The 10,984-nt window shown below is 52.8% G+C and overlaps 1 protein-coding gene across 1 annotated transcript; it reads left to right on the top strand.

Annotated features, from left to right (window-relative positions):
• The first annotated feature begins 4,872 nt into the window (after window positions 1–4,872).
• On the top strand, window positions 4,873–10,709 carry ITGB1BP2 (integrin subunit beta 1 binding protein 2). Its single transcript, XM_084213238.1, has 11 exons — window positions 4,873–5,002; window positions 5,190–5,239; window positions 5,338–5,394; window positions 5,691–5,839; window positions 5,977–6,089; window positions 6,328–6,386; window positions 7,283–7,353; window positions 7,580–7,682; window positions 9,012–9,131; window positions 9,545–9,607; window positions 10,322–10,709. The coding sequence occupies exons 1-11, from the start codon at window positions 4,939–4,941 to the stop codon at window positions 10,589–10,591; spliced, it is 1,119 nt and encodes a 372-aa protein (XP_084069364.1). The 5' UTR covers window positions 4,873–4,938; the 3' UTR covers window positions 10,592–10,709.
• Window positions 10,710–10,984: the final 275 nt, after the last annotated feature.

The raw sequence follows: 10,984 nt of genomic DNA, 5'->3' as shown, positions 1-10,984 counted from the left end.
GGTTATTAGCTTGATTGTGAAGCATGAAGAGTTTGGTGATGTTTTTCATCTGGCTTATTTGCTAGAACAGCTCACTGTTCAAAATCTCAAGTGAGAATACTAATTAGCTTTTCTTTTGCCCTGTGGAAGATGGATCCTTTCTTGTACCTTCTGTCTGGAATGAGGCTGGCAGACATTCACTAATGCTGTGGCTGTTGGGTAAGTACAGTGTTTAATTCTGAAGTGTGAACTATGAGGAGAAGAAATATGAAGTTGCATCCAGGTATCTGTATTACCTCCTTCACCTGCCAGTTGCTCAGCTGGCTTGTGTGTTGCTGAGCAGTCCAAGGAGGAATTGCTATTCTACTGAAACAGCAGAGTTCAGATGTTTAGCATCACTCTGCTGCTGAGTCCTGAGCAAATATGAGATAAAGATGGGTCTGGTTACTGCCCTTTCCCGGGAGAAAAGGGTGTGTGAAATCATAGGGAAGGAGGAATTTAGCACTGCTTGAAGCCCATCTAACAAGATTTCAAATATCTAAATTAAAGATGCAGTGGCAGCAATGAAAGAAAACTAAATTCTGGTATAGATCCTATAGGTAACTATTCTTAATTTGCTTTAAAGGAGGAGACTGAAAACCTGTGGCTGAGGAAGGAAATGGCAAAGCAAACCTTTACTAAGATTTTCAGGGACAGGCTGACTGTAGTGCAGAAGCATTTACAGCTGGGCACAGAAGCAAGCAAAGCTGCCTCACTCCAGAGCAATTCCTTGCTCTGCTGAAGCATTTTGGGTTTGGTGTTGGTGCTTGCACTGCCTGTTTCAGGTAAGGAGTGCATCTCCTGAGGCTGGGCTGTTCACAGCACTGCTGTGCTGAGGCTCAGCCACTGTGCAGGAGGGAATGCTTCCCTCTGCATGCCTTTCCAGAGTGCTGGCTATTATGTAGTTGCAGACTGATGAAATATTTCTACTCTTCTGAAGACAAACTGTTGCCTTTTGCTGTCATATTTGATCAGCTGATTTAAAATGCAGTTCTCCAGTATCAGTTTGTATCACACCAAGGACTGATGAGCAATTTGGTTTTACCACTTTGCTCTTAACTTTAAGCCCCCATCATTTGTGGACTTCAGAAGTTACAACTTGTGCTTTATGCAGTTAAGTAGTGAGTGCATTTGCAAGAATCAAAGATAAATGAAAAATCCAGCTGGTATGTGAATAATTCTGTCATACCAAAGCAGTAGACAAACATTTCATTTTTTTTTTCCTGGCACAGTGCCTCTCACTAGTGCCTCTAATTTATCACAGAAAGCTGCAAGTGATGGCATGTGCTGAATACTCCTCCAGTGAGCTACCTTGGGGGGCTGAAAGAAGGAAGATGTGATTTTCTATGGCCTGGCTGAAAGGAGCCATCACTCTCTCTTCTCTTGGTTGTGACTTGGGTACCTAGTGCCAGATGAAAGTAAAAAGAGAGTAAGAAAGCAAGGAGCTCAGCCAGGCACAGCACTGGTTTTGGGGCACTTTCCCTCATTTCAGCTTAGCCACTCTGCTCTAAATAAGCTCACAGTGACCTTGCTTAAAGGCAACAGGACCCTCAAAAGGAGAAGTGCTAAAACCCCACGTTCAGTGCTAGTTCAGGGTATTTCAGCCAGCAGATTTTGATTCAGGATGCCAGCTAGTGATAAAAAATTGAGTTTTAGGAGTAGACTGAACTCTTCTTTTTGGACTGGTTCAGCTGAGGACTAAAGGGCACTTTTTGATGAGGAATATTGCATGTGCCTTCAGACTGAGCACCACAGTGAATCAACTCCTAAAGGAGTAACTCAGCTCCAAGGAATTACCTCTGGAGTAAGACACTGGCTGAACTACAGGGAGAAAATCCTTATCAGCTGGGTAGCTGGTTCCAGTTCGAGATTGCAATTCTCCAATGAGACTGAAGTGATGCAGCATTAGAAATTCCAGACTTTCCAGATTCCAGACTGCAGAAAAGCAGTGGTCTTGAATGGAGAGGTTGCCCATACCCCTATTTCTGGTGGTTTTCTGGTCTTTTTCCAACCTGTTCTCTGAACTGTTGAGTACAAGCAGTGCAGACCCCTTAGACAGGTGGTACATAACTCCTTAGCAGTGCTATCTGAAGAGTGACCAGGCAGAATTGCTGCAGAATTGCTCAACACATGTTCTCCTGAGAAAGATTTTATTGCCCAAATAAATAAAACATTAATCCTGCCTGCTGCATACATAGCAGTAATATGTTTTTCAGGGATATCCCTTCACCTAACAAGCCTTCTGTATGGAGGAATTACTCTGTGCTTTAGAAGTGCTGTGTCTTGCTGCTCCCCTGGCTCCACAGGGCATCCTGAGTGACTGAAGGGTCAGGGGTGAGCTGGGTTTGTTTCCCTGGAGGTATCCAGCATCCTTTTTTGATCTGTTGTATATGGAATTAAGTGTACATAAAGCAAACAGGCTTTATTTTCAATTGGCAGCTGGGAGCTCAATTCCTGTCTCAGGTGCAGAGTTCAGAGTTGCCCCAGCCCCCCAGGCTACCTGCTGTTTACCTCTGTGATTTCTGTCAGCCACATCAGCCTCTTGGTGTTTCCTCTGAGGTGTGCAGGGTAACCTGAGCTCCATATTCTCACTGGCACGGGCTTGGTGACAGCTGCAGCCTCTCTGACAGCTCATGGAAAGAACAGGGAGATCTGAAACACTATAGCTCTGCTCAGCCCCCAGCATGGCAGACTCCCCCATCACAGGCCTCTGCCCAGCTCCCTGGGTCCCCAGTGATCTTTCTCACCTAAGCAGAGGCTCTGGATGGCAGCAGGTTTTTTTTATTCACCTTTGGGATTGTTGGGTCAGTTGTGACCTGGGGCAGTGCTTTGAGGCCACATGGATCATGTGGGTGTGACAAGGTCCCCACTGCCCTCCTGTTTCCCTCCCAGCTTTTGGGTGGGTGTAGGTTTATACACAGGTGACCCACGTACAAAGGGGGGTGACAGTGATGCATGTGCTCCCCTGAAGCAGGGCTGGCTCCTAGCTAAGGAGCTGACAAGGAAAAGCCTGGTGTTGCTGCTGGCTGGGACATCTCAAGGTGGGGGTGGCAGAACTGCTGCAGATAAAGTAGCAGGACAGTGTGAAATAATCTGGAGTCTTCTCCCTGATAAGCTCCAGAATTCTGGCAACAGTTCACCCTAACTCTGAACTCTGGAGATACCCTTGGAATGACAGAAAATTCTTCAGGCTTTGTAGAGGGATTAAGTAGGTTAAACAAACATTGTAGGACAGGGTTAGAATTGCATCAGCCATGGCAGCCCCTGTGGGCTCACCTCCTGGGCAGACTCCCTCGGATCTTCTGCCTGCAGGACTTGTTCTTTGTACTGTCTGATAGTGCCAAGGACTTCTATCAACCCCAGTTCTGAACAGAAATGGTCCCTGGATGCTGTGTGCTCCTGGAGGTCAGGGCAGCACCCAGGAAACAGCTGTCCCTGCAAACAGGAACAACACAAAGAAAATATTTGATTTAGACACTAAGAGGAACTAAGTAAAACCTTTGATCTCAGGAGAGTTTCCTCTTTGTAGAGGAAAACTCTTTGGTCCCAGAAGGGGAGCACGGGGAGTGCTCAGGTCTGAGCAAACCCCTTCTGCATACAGGGGACTCAAGTAACATTTTGTGGTCTTCTGTGATTACAATGATCTTCCAGGGAGCAATTTTCATCTCTGATGCGATGAGAAGGGAAGATAGTCAGGTCTGAGTCTGTCTGTGCATCCTTCCTTCTCCCTTTCCACAATCTCTGCTGGGCAATGTGGGTTGTCCTAAGATGAAAACAGCAGGCACATTTTGCAGGAGAAACTCACTGAATGCTTGCATGATTAATGTATTCCAGAGATGGGGGAGCTGAGCTGTTTGTGACTGACTGTGGTGCACATCGACCTGCAAAAGGGTATAAAATGCTGCTGGAGTCTGGGCCAACCACACAAACTGCTCTCCCAAGGTCACAGACACCTTCTGGGTGGTGTTTGTCATCCCTGCCCCTCTTGGGGACACCTGCAGGGCATGTCCAGCCAGAATGCAAGGAACACACAGAATACTCACTTTTGGAGGAGTAGTGAAAAACTGTAAGATCTGGTCAAATACAGAGATAAAATTCTAAAGCAGCTCCTAAGTTGCCTTATAGCTTTGTAACTGTGAATTCTGCAAGGTCAAAGACTGTAAATCTGTATGTTTCTAGCCAAACCTGAATATTATAGTCCTTTAGAAAAATACTGTAACCAAGTCTGAGCCACACTGAGATTTCTCTGAGAAGTTTAGAAAGTGAGTCTCACTGAAGCTTGTGACTCAATGGGAGAGACTATTCCTGTATATACCATATTTTGTAATAGATGGTAGAGTTGTTGTTTAGATACTGCATTAGCCATAAATCTAACCATAATCACCCACATAATCACTGTCTCCTACTTCTCACTGGCCAAGAACCTTCACTTGACCACTCTGTTACTAATGCTGGTGCACAAAACCAGCATTAAAAGATGTCTTGTCCACTTGCACGGCCTTGGTCTGCTGCTGCCTCTGTTTGGCGGGTTCTTGTGCCTTGTGGGGCTGGGGGAGATCAGCACGAGTCAGTTTTCCCCTGTGCCTCTGGGAATTCCCTTCAGTCTCAGGGCTGAGCGCCGGGCGATGCTGTGCCGGGCAGGATGGAGGCACCGGGACAGGACCTGTGCCCACCCTGCAGTGCCCATTCCCTCTGCTGGGCGCGGGGCCAGCGCAGAAATGCCTGTGCAGATACCGCAGGCGCCGAGCCCCATCCATCAGCTGCCCTGTCCATCTTTAGCCCGGTCTCCGGTTACCGGCCGCCCCCAAAGGCAGGCAGAGCCACCCCGGCGCCCGGGCTGCGCAGGAGGGGTCCGGGCAGGGCTGAGGCCGATGCCATTGCTGTGGAAGGGCTGAAGGACGCTGCCAACACGCCTGAGCTATGGCACTGCTGTGCTACAACAAGGGCTGCGGGCAGAGGTTTGATCCCGAGCACAACGCCGAGGGTGAGCGAGTTCGTGTGCCTTGCGCCGGAGGGAATGGGAACTGTGTGCTCCTTGCCCGGCCCGGCACAGGCAGCCCGTACGGCAGGAGCTGGCTCTGGGGCTGCCTCTGGAGCTGCTGGCTGATCTCAGGTGGCTCATGGGCAGGATTGCAGGTCCTGAAAGCTTCTGCCCTGTTTTCCCTTTTCAGATTCCTGCCTGTATCACCCAGGCGTCCCCATTTTCCACGATGCCCTGAAGGTGAGTGGGGCAGCAGATGGGGCTGCAGCTGTGGGGAGTGACCTTGTCCCCAGCAGGATTGCCCACAGCTGACCAGCCTGTCGTGTCCTGGTGTCTAGGGCTGGTCTTGTTGCAAGAAACGCACAACAGACTTCTCTGAGTTCCTCTCCATAAAGGTGAGTGACCTGCCGGCCCAAATACACCCACTGTTCCTCCATCCTTTCCTCCTGGCTCCTGCCCAGTGCTGTCCCATCCCTGTCCTGTGTCAGGGACATCCCTTTTCCCCTGCTAGCCAGGGATTTGCTATCTGCTTTCAAGGACCCTCCAAGCAAGGGTGCTACTCCCAAAGTGCAAGGTCAGAGCCCATCTCTGCAGGACACTGAGCCACCTCATCATGGAAACTCACAGGGCTTGGGAACAGCCACAGGTTAAGGAGGACAAAGCAGTCATGGGGCTTGTCTCTGCTGCTCAGGGATGCACAAAGGGGTTTCACAGCAAGGAGAAGCCCCCTGAGCCTTCCAGCCAAGAGAAGACCTCAGAAGAACCAAAGGCAAAACCAGTGAAGGAGCTCATTGTCCAAGGACCAAAATCAGCTGAGAAGATGCTACGGGAAAGACCAAGGTGAGAAAGGCTCAGCTAACAGTCTTGCCCTGCTGTGTCACTTCTGTGTGTGTCCTGCCCTGCTGCTCTCTCAGGAGAGGCAATGACACTTAAATCACAGAAAAACCCACTTGGCCTTTGCTGCTGCTGTTTCCCAGCTCTGATGAGCCAAGACAACTGCTGCCAATTAAAGTATCCAGGTCTCTGGAGCAGGCACTGGAGAAACTGAACATATCCTCTGAGGACAAGACACTCAAGAGCACTTGTACAGGTAAGGACAAGCTGATGGATGGCACTGGGGTTGCACATGGCAAATTCAGCAGGGGGTTTTGCATGACAGGCTCAGGGCAGTCAGTGAGTGCTGCATGCTCAGCTACCTGCAAAACTGCATCTTGGAGGCACCTTGGGATGGTCTGTGCTCAGCTGGGGAGCTGGCAGAGGGCTGGGTGAGGATTTGGGGGCAGGCATTGGCAGTGTGTGTCCTGGATGAGGTTGTGTCGCTCTCACAGGTGAGGAGGCTGCCCAGGTGAGAGCTGGCACCACGTGCAAGAACGCAGCCTGCAAGGCGGTGAGTACCTGGCAGGGACCCAACTTTACCCTCCTGTGCCTTTACCCTCCTGTGCCTTGCTCCAGGAGCATCACAGGTTCAGGGCAGGTATCAGGAAGGTGGAAGGTGGCAGTGCCCACCTGCTCCATATTCTCATCCCACCCTGGGAGCTGCCACCTCTGTCACCTCCCACCCTCTTTCCTGCAAGAGGCTTCCACTTTGGTGGTACATTTGTGTTTCCCTGCTGCTGACTGCTCGCAGTGAAATACAGCACATATTCAGGGCTGGGCACGTAGGCAAAATGCACGTGGAACAATTTCCACCTGCCTTGAGCTGATGCAGCTCAGCCCAATTTCTCTCTTGCCCGAGGCTGCCTTGTGGAGCACTGCCTGCCTCGAGGATGAGTGGGAGGGTGGAGCTGTGGCAGGGATAGGATGCTTGGAAAGCAGCAGCCAGGGACTGGGGAGCAAAAGGCAGGAGGCAGATGAGGCCATAAGGCTGACATGCTCTGGAAAGGAGGGGAGAGGACAGCAATGATAAATCACCCCCTGCACCTCAGAGTGAGTTTCTGTGGTGTCTAAACGTGCCCACTGTGCTTTGTTGCCAAGTCCTGGGCTGGGAGCAGGCTGTGTTTGGGAGAAGGGTACAGAAGGGCTGCTGGCAGGGTGGCAGGGGTGACATTGGGGTCCTGGCAAGGTCAGGGTGGCTGCCCTGCCAGCAGGGAGCAGGGAGGAGTGCTGGGCTGCTGGCTGGGCATGGTCCCAGAGGGAATCTTCACAGATGCTGGAGCTGGCAAAAGGGTGATGTTGGGCATTGTGCTGTGCCCTCTGCAGGGATGGGTGTTGAGCAGACACCTGTGCCCCATCATCCTGTGCCAGAGACACAGACAGAACCTTCCTCTGCTTCTTTCTCCACAGATCTACCAGGGCCCAGAGAGTAACACAGAGGTTTGTACGTTTCATCCTGGCGTTCCTGTCTTCCATGAGGGGTAAGAAACAGCCCTGTCCCAGAGCAAACTGACCCTGCCACGGGCTGAAAATGCTGCATGGCAGGGAGGTGGCCCCAGCAGCACGGGCACTGCAGTTGTGGGTAACACCCTGCAAGGGGACAGGTGGGCAGGGGCAGCTCCTGCTTATGAGCCCCTCTGCCTCCCCACCCTGCTGTGGTCCCCTCTCCTGCTCCTGACCCCACTCAGGTCACCCTGCTCTCCTCAGGATGAAGTACTGGAGCTGCTGTGGAATCAAAACCACGGACTTCAGTGCCTTCATGGAGCAGCCAGGCTGCAGCCGTGGGTGTCACTGCTGGACAGAAAAGAAGGTAAGGGGGCTCTCAGCAGAGGCAACTCATGTGAGTAATTGGCATTATTGGCATTTGAGAGGGCTCCTTCCCTTGCTCTGCATTCACACAGGTTTCTGCATTTTATTGCCTTAATATTCATAATTGCTGACTGATGAGTGCACAGGTTTGAATGCCAAATCTTCCCCCATCTGCCCTTTAAGATGCTGCTCTGCCTTCACAGGATGTGTTAGCTCTCACCCCCAATGGGCAGATGTGCAGTAGAAATCTGAATGAGGCAGGACCTGGCCCTGGACACAGCATAGCCAGCATTGCAGGCTGCCACACAGAGACAGGTGGCTGAGCACAGGAAAAGTCCTACAAAAAAAACCCAAAGGCTTTGACAGATGATTGCAGATAACTGGATTTGGCTTTAATGAAGCTCTCACTCTGACTCTGCAGCTGCTTCTCAGGAGGGATCTCATCCACATACCAACATGGTGTTGTGGCAGGGCAGTGGGGACCAGATCCCAACTCTCAGTACTGTGTCTGTAAGCTTCCCCAGGAAAGTTCTTCACTGGAAACAAGCTTGAGCTGGGAAAGTTGTGCCAAAGCAGCCCAGGATAACCCTGAAAGTGCACTGTGTTCCTGTGAGTCAGCACTGCTCCCAGCAACCCTGTCTGAGCCCAATCTCTTTTTTGTTCTGGAGCAGAAAACATATCCTGAATGTAAAGGAGGCTGCAGAGAAGGGACTGTGATGTTGTGATGCAGATGTTTTGTGCTAATTGTCACCTAAGCCTGGGGCTAGGACTCCTGCTGGAGCAATTCTTTGGCTGGCAGTGTGGAGGGCTGCAGGGAGCCTGTCTCCTTGTGATGCTCAGAAATGAGCTGGTGGGGACACAGGCCTGTCAGTGCCTGTGGTGCTGACAAGGTGGACAAAGGTGAAACGTGGGGGTTTCATCTGGGGCTCACCTGACTCCCAAATGCAGCATGGTGGCATGATCCATGCCCAGTAACAGCCCCTGCACTGCCCTCCAGGCTGAGTTGCCTGGCTGTGCACAGCACTTAGGAGCTTGGACACAGCAGAGTGACTCTAACTAGAAGAGATGTCTCTGATCATAGAGTGCCCAAGCACAGCACAGATGTGCCGTGTTGCATGGGCTGGACAGCATGGCAGGGGCTGCCCACTTTTGCAGGAACCATCTCCCCTCAAAAACCCACACAAAAGGCAGGGTTTGTTCTTGCTTAGCCGCTGCCAACCCGAGCTACCAGCACAGAGATGTGCCGGGAGCATCCTGAGGCTCAGCCGTGCCCTCTGCTGGGGCGGTGCTGAGCCCAGCTGTGCCTGACGGGCTCCTCTCCTCCTCGCAGGACAAGAAGGCGGTGCTGTGCCGGCAGGACTGGCACCAAACCGGCAGCCAGGTGGTGGTGACAGTGTATGCCAAGAACCCCCTGCCTGCCCTCAGCAGCGTGAAGGCCAATCGCACCGTGGTGAGTGGGGGGGCTCTGCTCTGCTCTCACCTGGGTGTGCAGGGGCCAGCTGGGTGCCTGGTGCTCTCTGGTGGCCTGTTTGCCTGTGGCTATCAGCAGGGCTGGCACTGCCAACCTGCCATCCCTGAGCTGAGAGCCTGGTGCCCTCACTGCTGCATCTGCCCAGCAGCTCTGGCTTTCAGCTTCAGAGGGTGGATTTGCTGGATTTGGGTCCCTTGACCTGTGACAGAGGTGAATCTGTCATGCTCTGAAAGGGGTGAAATGTTGCCAGGTGCTGAGGGGATCACCAGACCATTATAGTGGAGCCAGGGTGTGGGATGCAACACCGTGCTGAAAGGCAACGGCACTGTCTGGGGGAAGAGCTCTGGCACTGCTGTGCTACCCTCTCAGATAATTTTCTGTTGATCTTTCAGCTTGAGGCTCATGTCATCTTTGAAGGGAATAAGATTTTCCAGGCAGAACTGGAGCTCTGGGGGGTAAGATCCCGTTTGCTTTGATTTCCCTCTTCCAGCAGTCTGCATGGGGCTGGGCTGCAGCTCTGTGAGCCGGAGCTGTTCATCCTGGGCTGGGCTGCCCAGATACAGGCATTTATGGCCATCTCTGCTGGGAAATGCCTTAGGGGTTGTGAGGAGGCTGAGGTGGCTGCACTGATTGATGCAGAGCTGAGGTCGGAGCTGGAGGTCCTTGCCAGCCCTATAGGTGTTCTGGGTTTGGTCCCAGGCTGCCCCAAACGCTCTTTGGCCCGGCAGGTCCCTGTCTTCCCCAGAGTCCTGCTGTGAGTTGCAGGCAGGCTGCAGTCTGAGCTACGAGACTGATTTTTCAGCTGCTTGCTGGCTGGGGAGCAGCAGCGAGGCTCAGGAATTTGCATGTGCGATTCTGGTCTGTATTTCTGGTGCTGGCTGTGCCTGCAGGCGGCGGAGGGCTGACAGGTGTGGGTATGGCTGTGTCTCAGCACAGCTCCTGCTGGGGGGAGGCTGTGCCGCAGCTGCGAGGCAAGCTGAGCTCTCCTGAGCTCTGAACCAGCGCGGTGGTGCTGCTGAGACACAGCAATGTGAAGCTCAGCTCAGCTCCAGCCCAGGCTTCTCCTGGCACAGGAGGAGATTTCTCCTCTGGCAGGGCTTTGCCATAAGGGGAAGGCTGAGCTGCCTGCCCTCCCCTGCCCGGCTCACTGCGCCTTTCCCACTCTCCAGACCATCGATGTGGAGAAGAGCTTTGTGAGCATGGTCCCAGCCAAGGTGGAGATCACGCTCTGCAAAGGCAGCCCTGGCTCCTGGGCCAGGCTGGAGCTCCCCCAAAGCAAGCTGCAGTCGTGTGGTGAGCAAGAGAAGGAAGCTGCAAACACAGAGGAGCCTGGGGCTGTGCAGGATGAGGACTCTGATGACAGCTTGAGCTGGTCTGAGGAGGAAGATGAAGAAGAGTTGGAGATGGGAGCGCCGGAGATGATAACACCAAGTAACTGATGGTCGAGTGGTTCAGCAGCCGAGCACTGCTGGTTCCTGAGCTGCTGGGCACCTTGGCACCAGCTCCAGAAGAGCAGACCTAGTCCAGAGCCGTGTGCAGGCTGCAGCGTGGCCTCTCCCCAGATCACAAGGGACAATTAATAAACACCCAGAGCAAAGGTTGTCCTCTGAAATCCGTGACGGGCGCTTAAGAAACACCAGCGGGCCAAACCCTGCCTTCTGTCGCTTCCTCTTCTGTGCCTGGCTGGGGCAGGACAACAGGAGGAGTCACCTTCGGTGTCCCTGGGGACTGGGCGTTCAGAGCCCAGCACCCTCCCTGACCCTGGCATTTCTGGGGGTGGGCACAGCCTTCCCTGCCGCTCTCGGGGGTGCCGCGCCCCGGGCTGAGCTGAC

The sequence above is a fragment of the Fringilla coelebs genome (assembly GCF_963513975.1).
Source record: "Fringilla coelebs genome assembly, chromosome: 11".
In the NCBI taxonomy this organism is placed as follows: Eukaryota; Metazoa; Chordata; class Aves; order Passeriformes; family Fringillidae; genus Fringilla; species Fringilla coelebs.
The sequence above is the reverse complement of the archived record's forward strand: the minus strand, read 5'-3'. Positions and strand labels throughout refer to the sequence as shown.

Bases quoted from the DNA above. Each gene is read 5' to 3' on its own strand.
- ITGB1BP2 (XM_084213238.1), top strand. From the start codon at position 4,939: ATGGCACTGCTGTGCTACAACAAGGGCTGCGGGCAGAGGTTTGATCCC. The intron at 6,387-7,282 runs GTGAGTACCTGG...CTTTCTCCACAG, and splicing joins AGAACGCAGCCTGCAAGGCG to ATCTACCAGGGCCCAGAGAG. The intron at 7,683-9,011 runs GTAAGGGGGCTC...TCCTCCTCGCAG, and splicing joins ACTGCTGGACAGAAAAGAAG to GACAAGAAGGCGGTGCTGTG.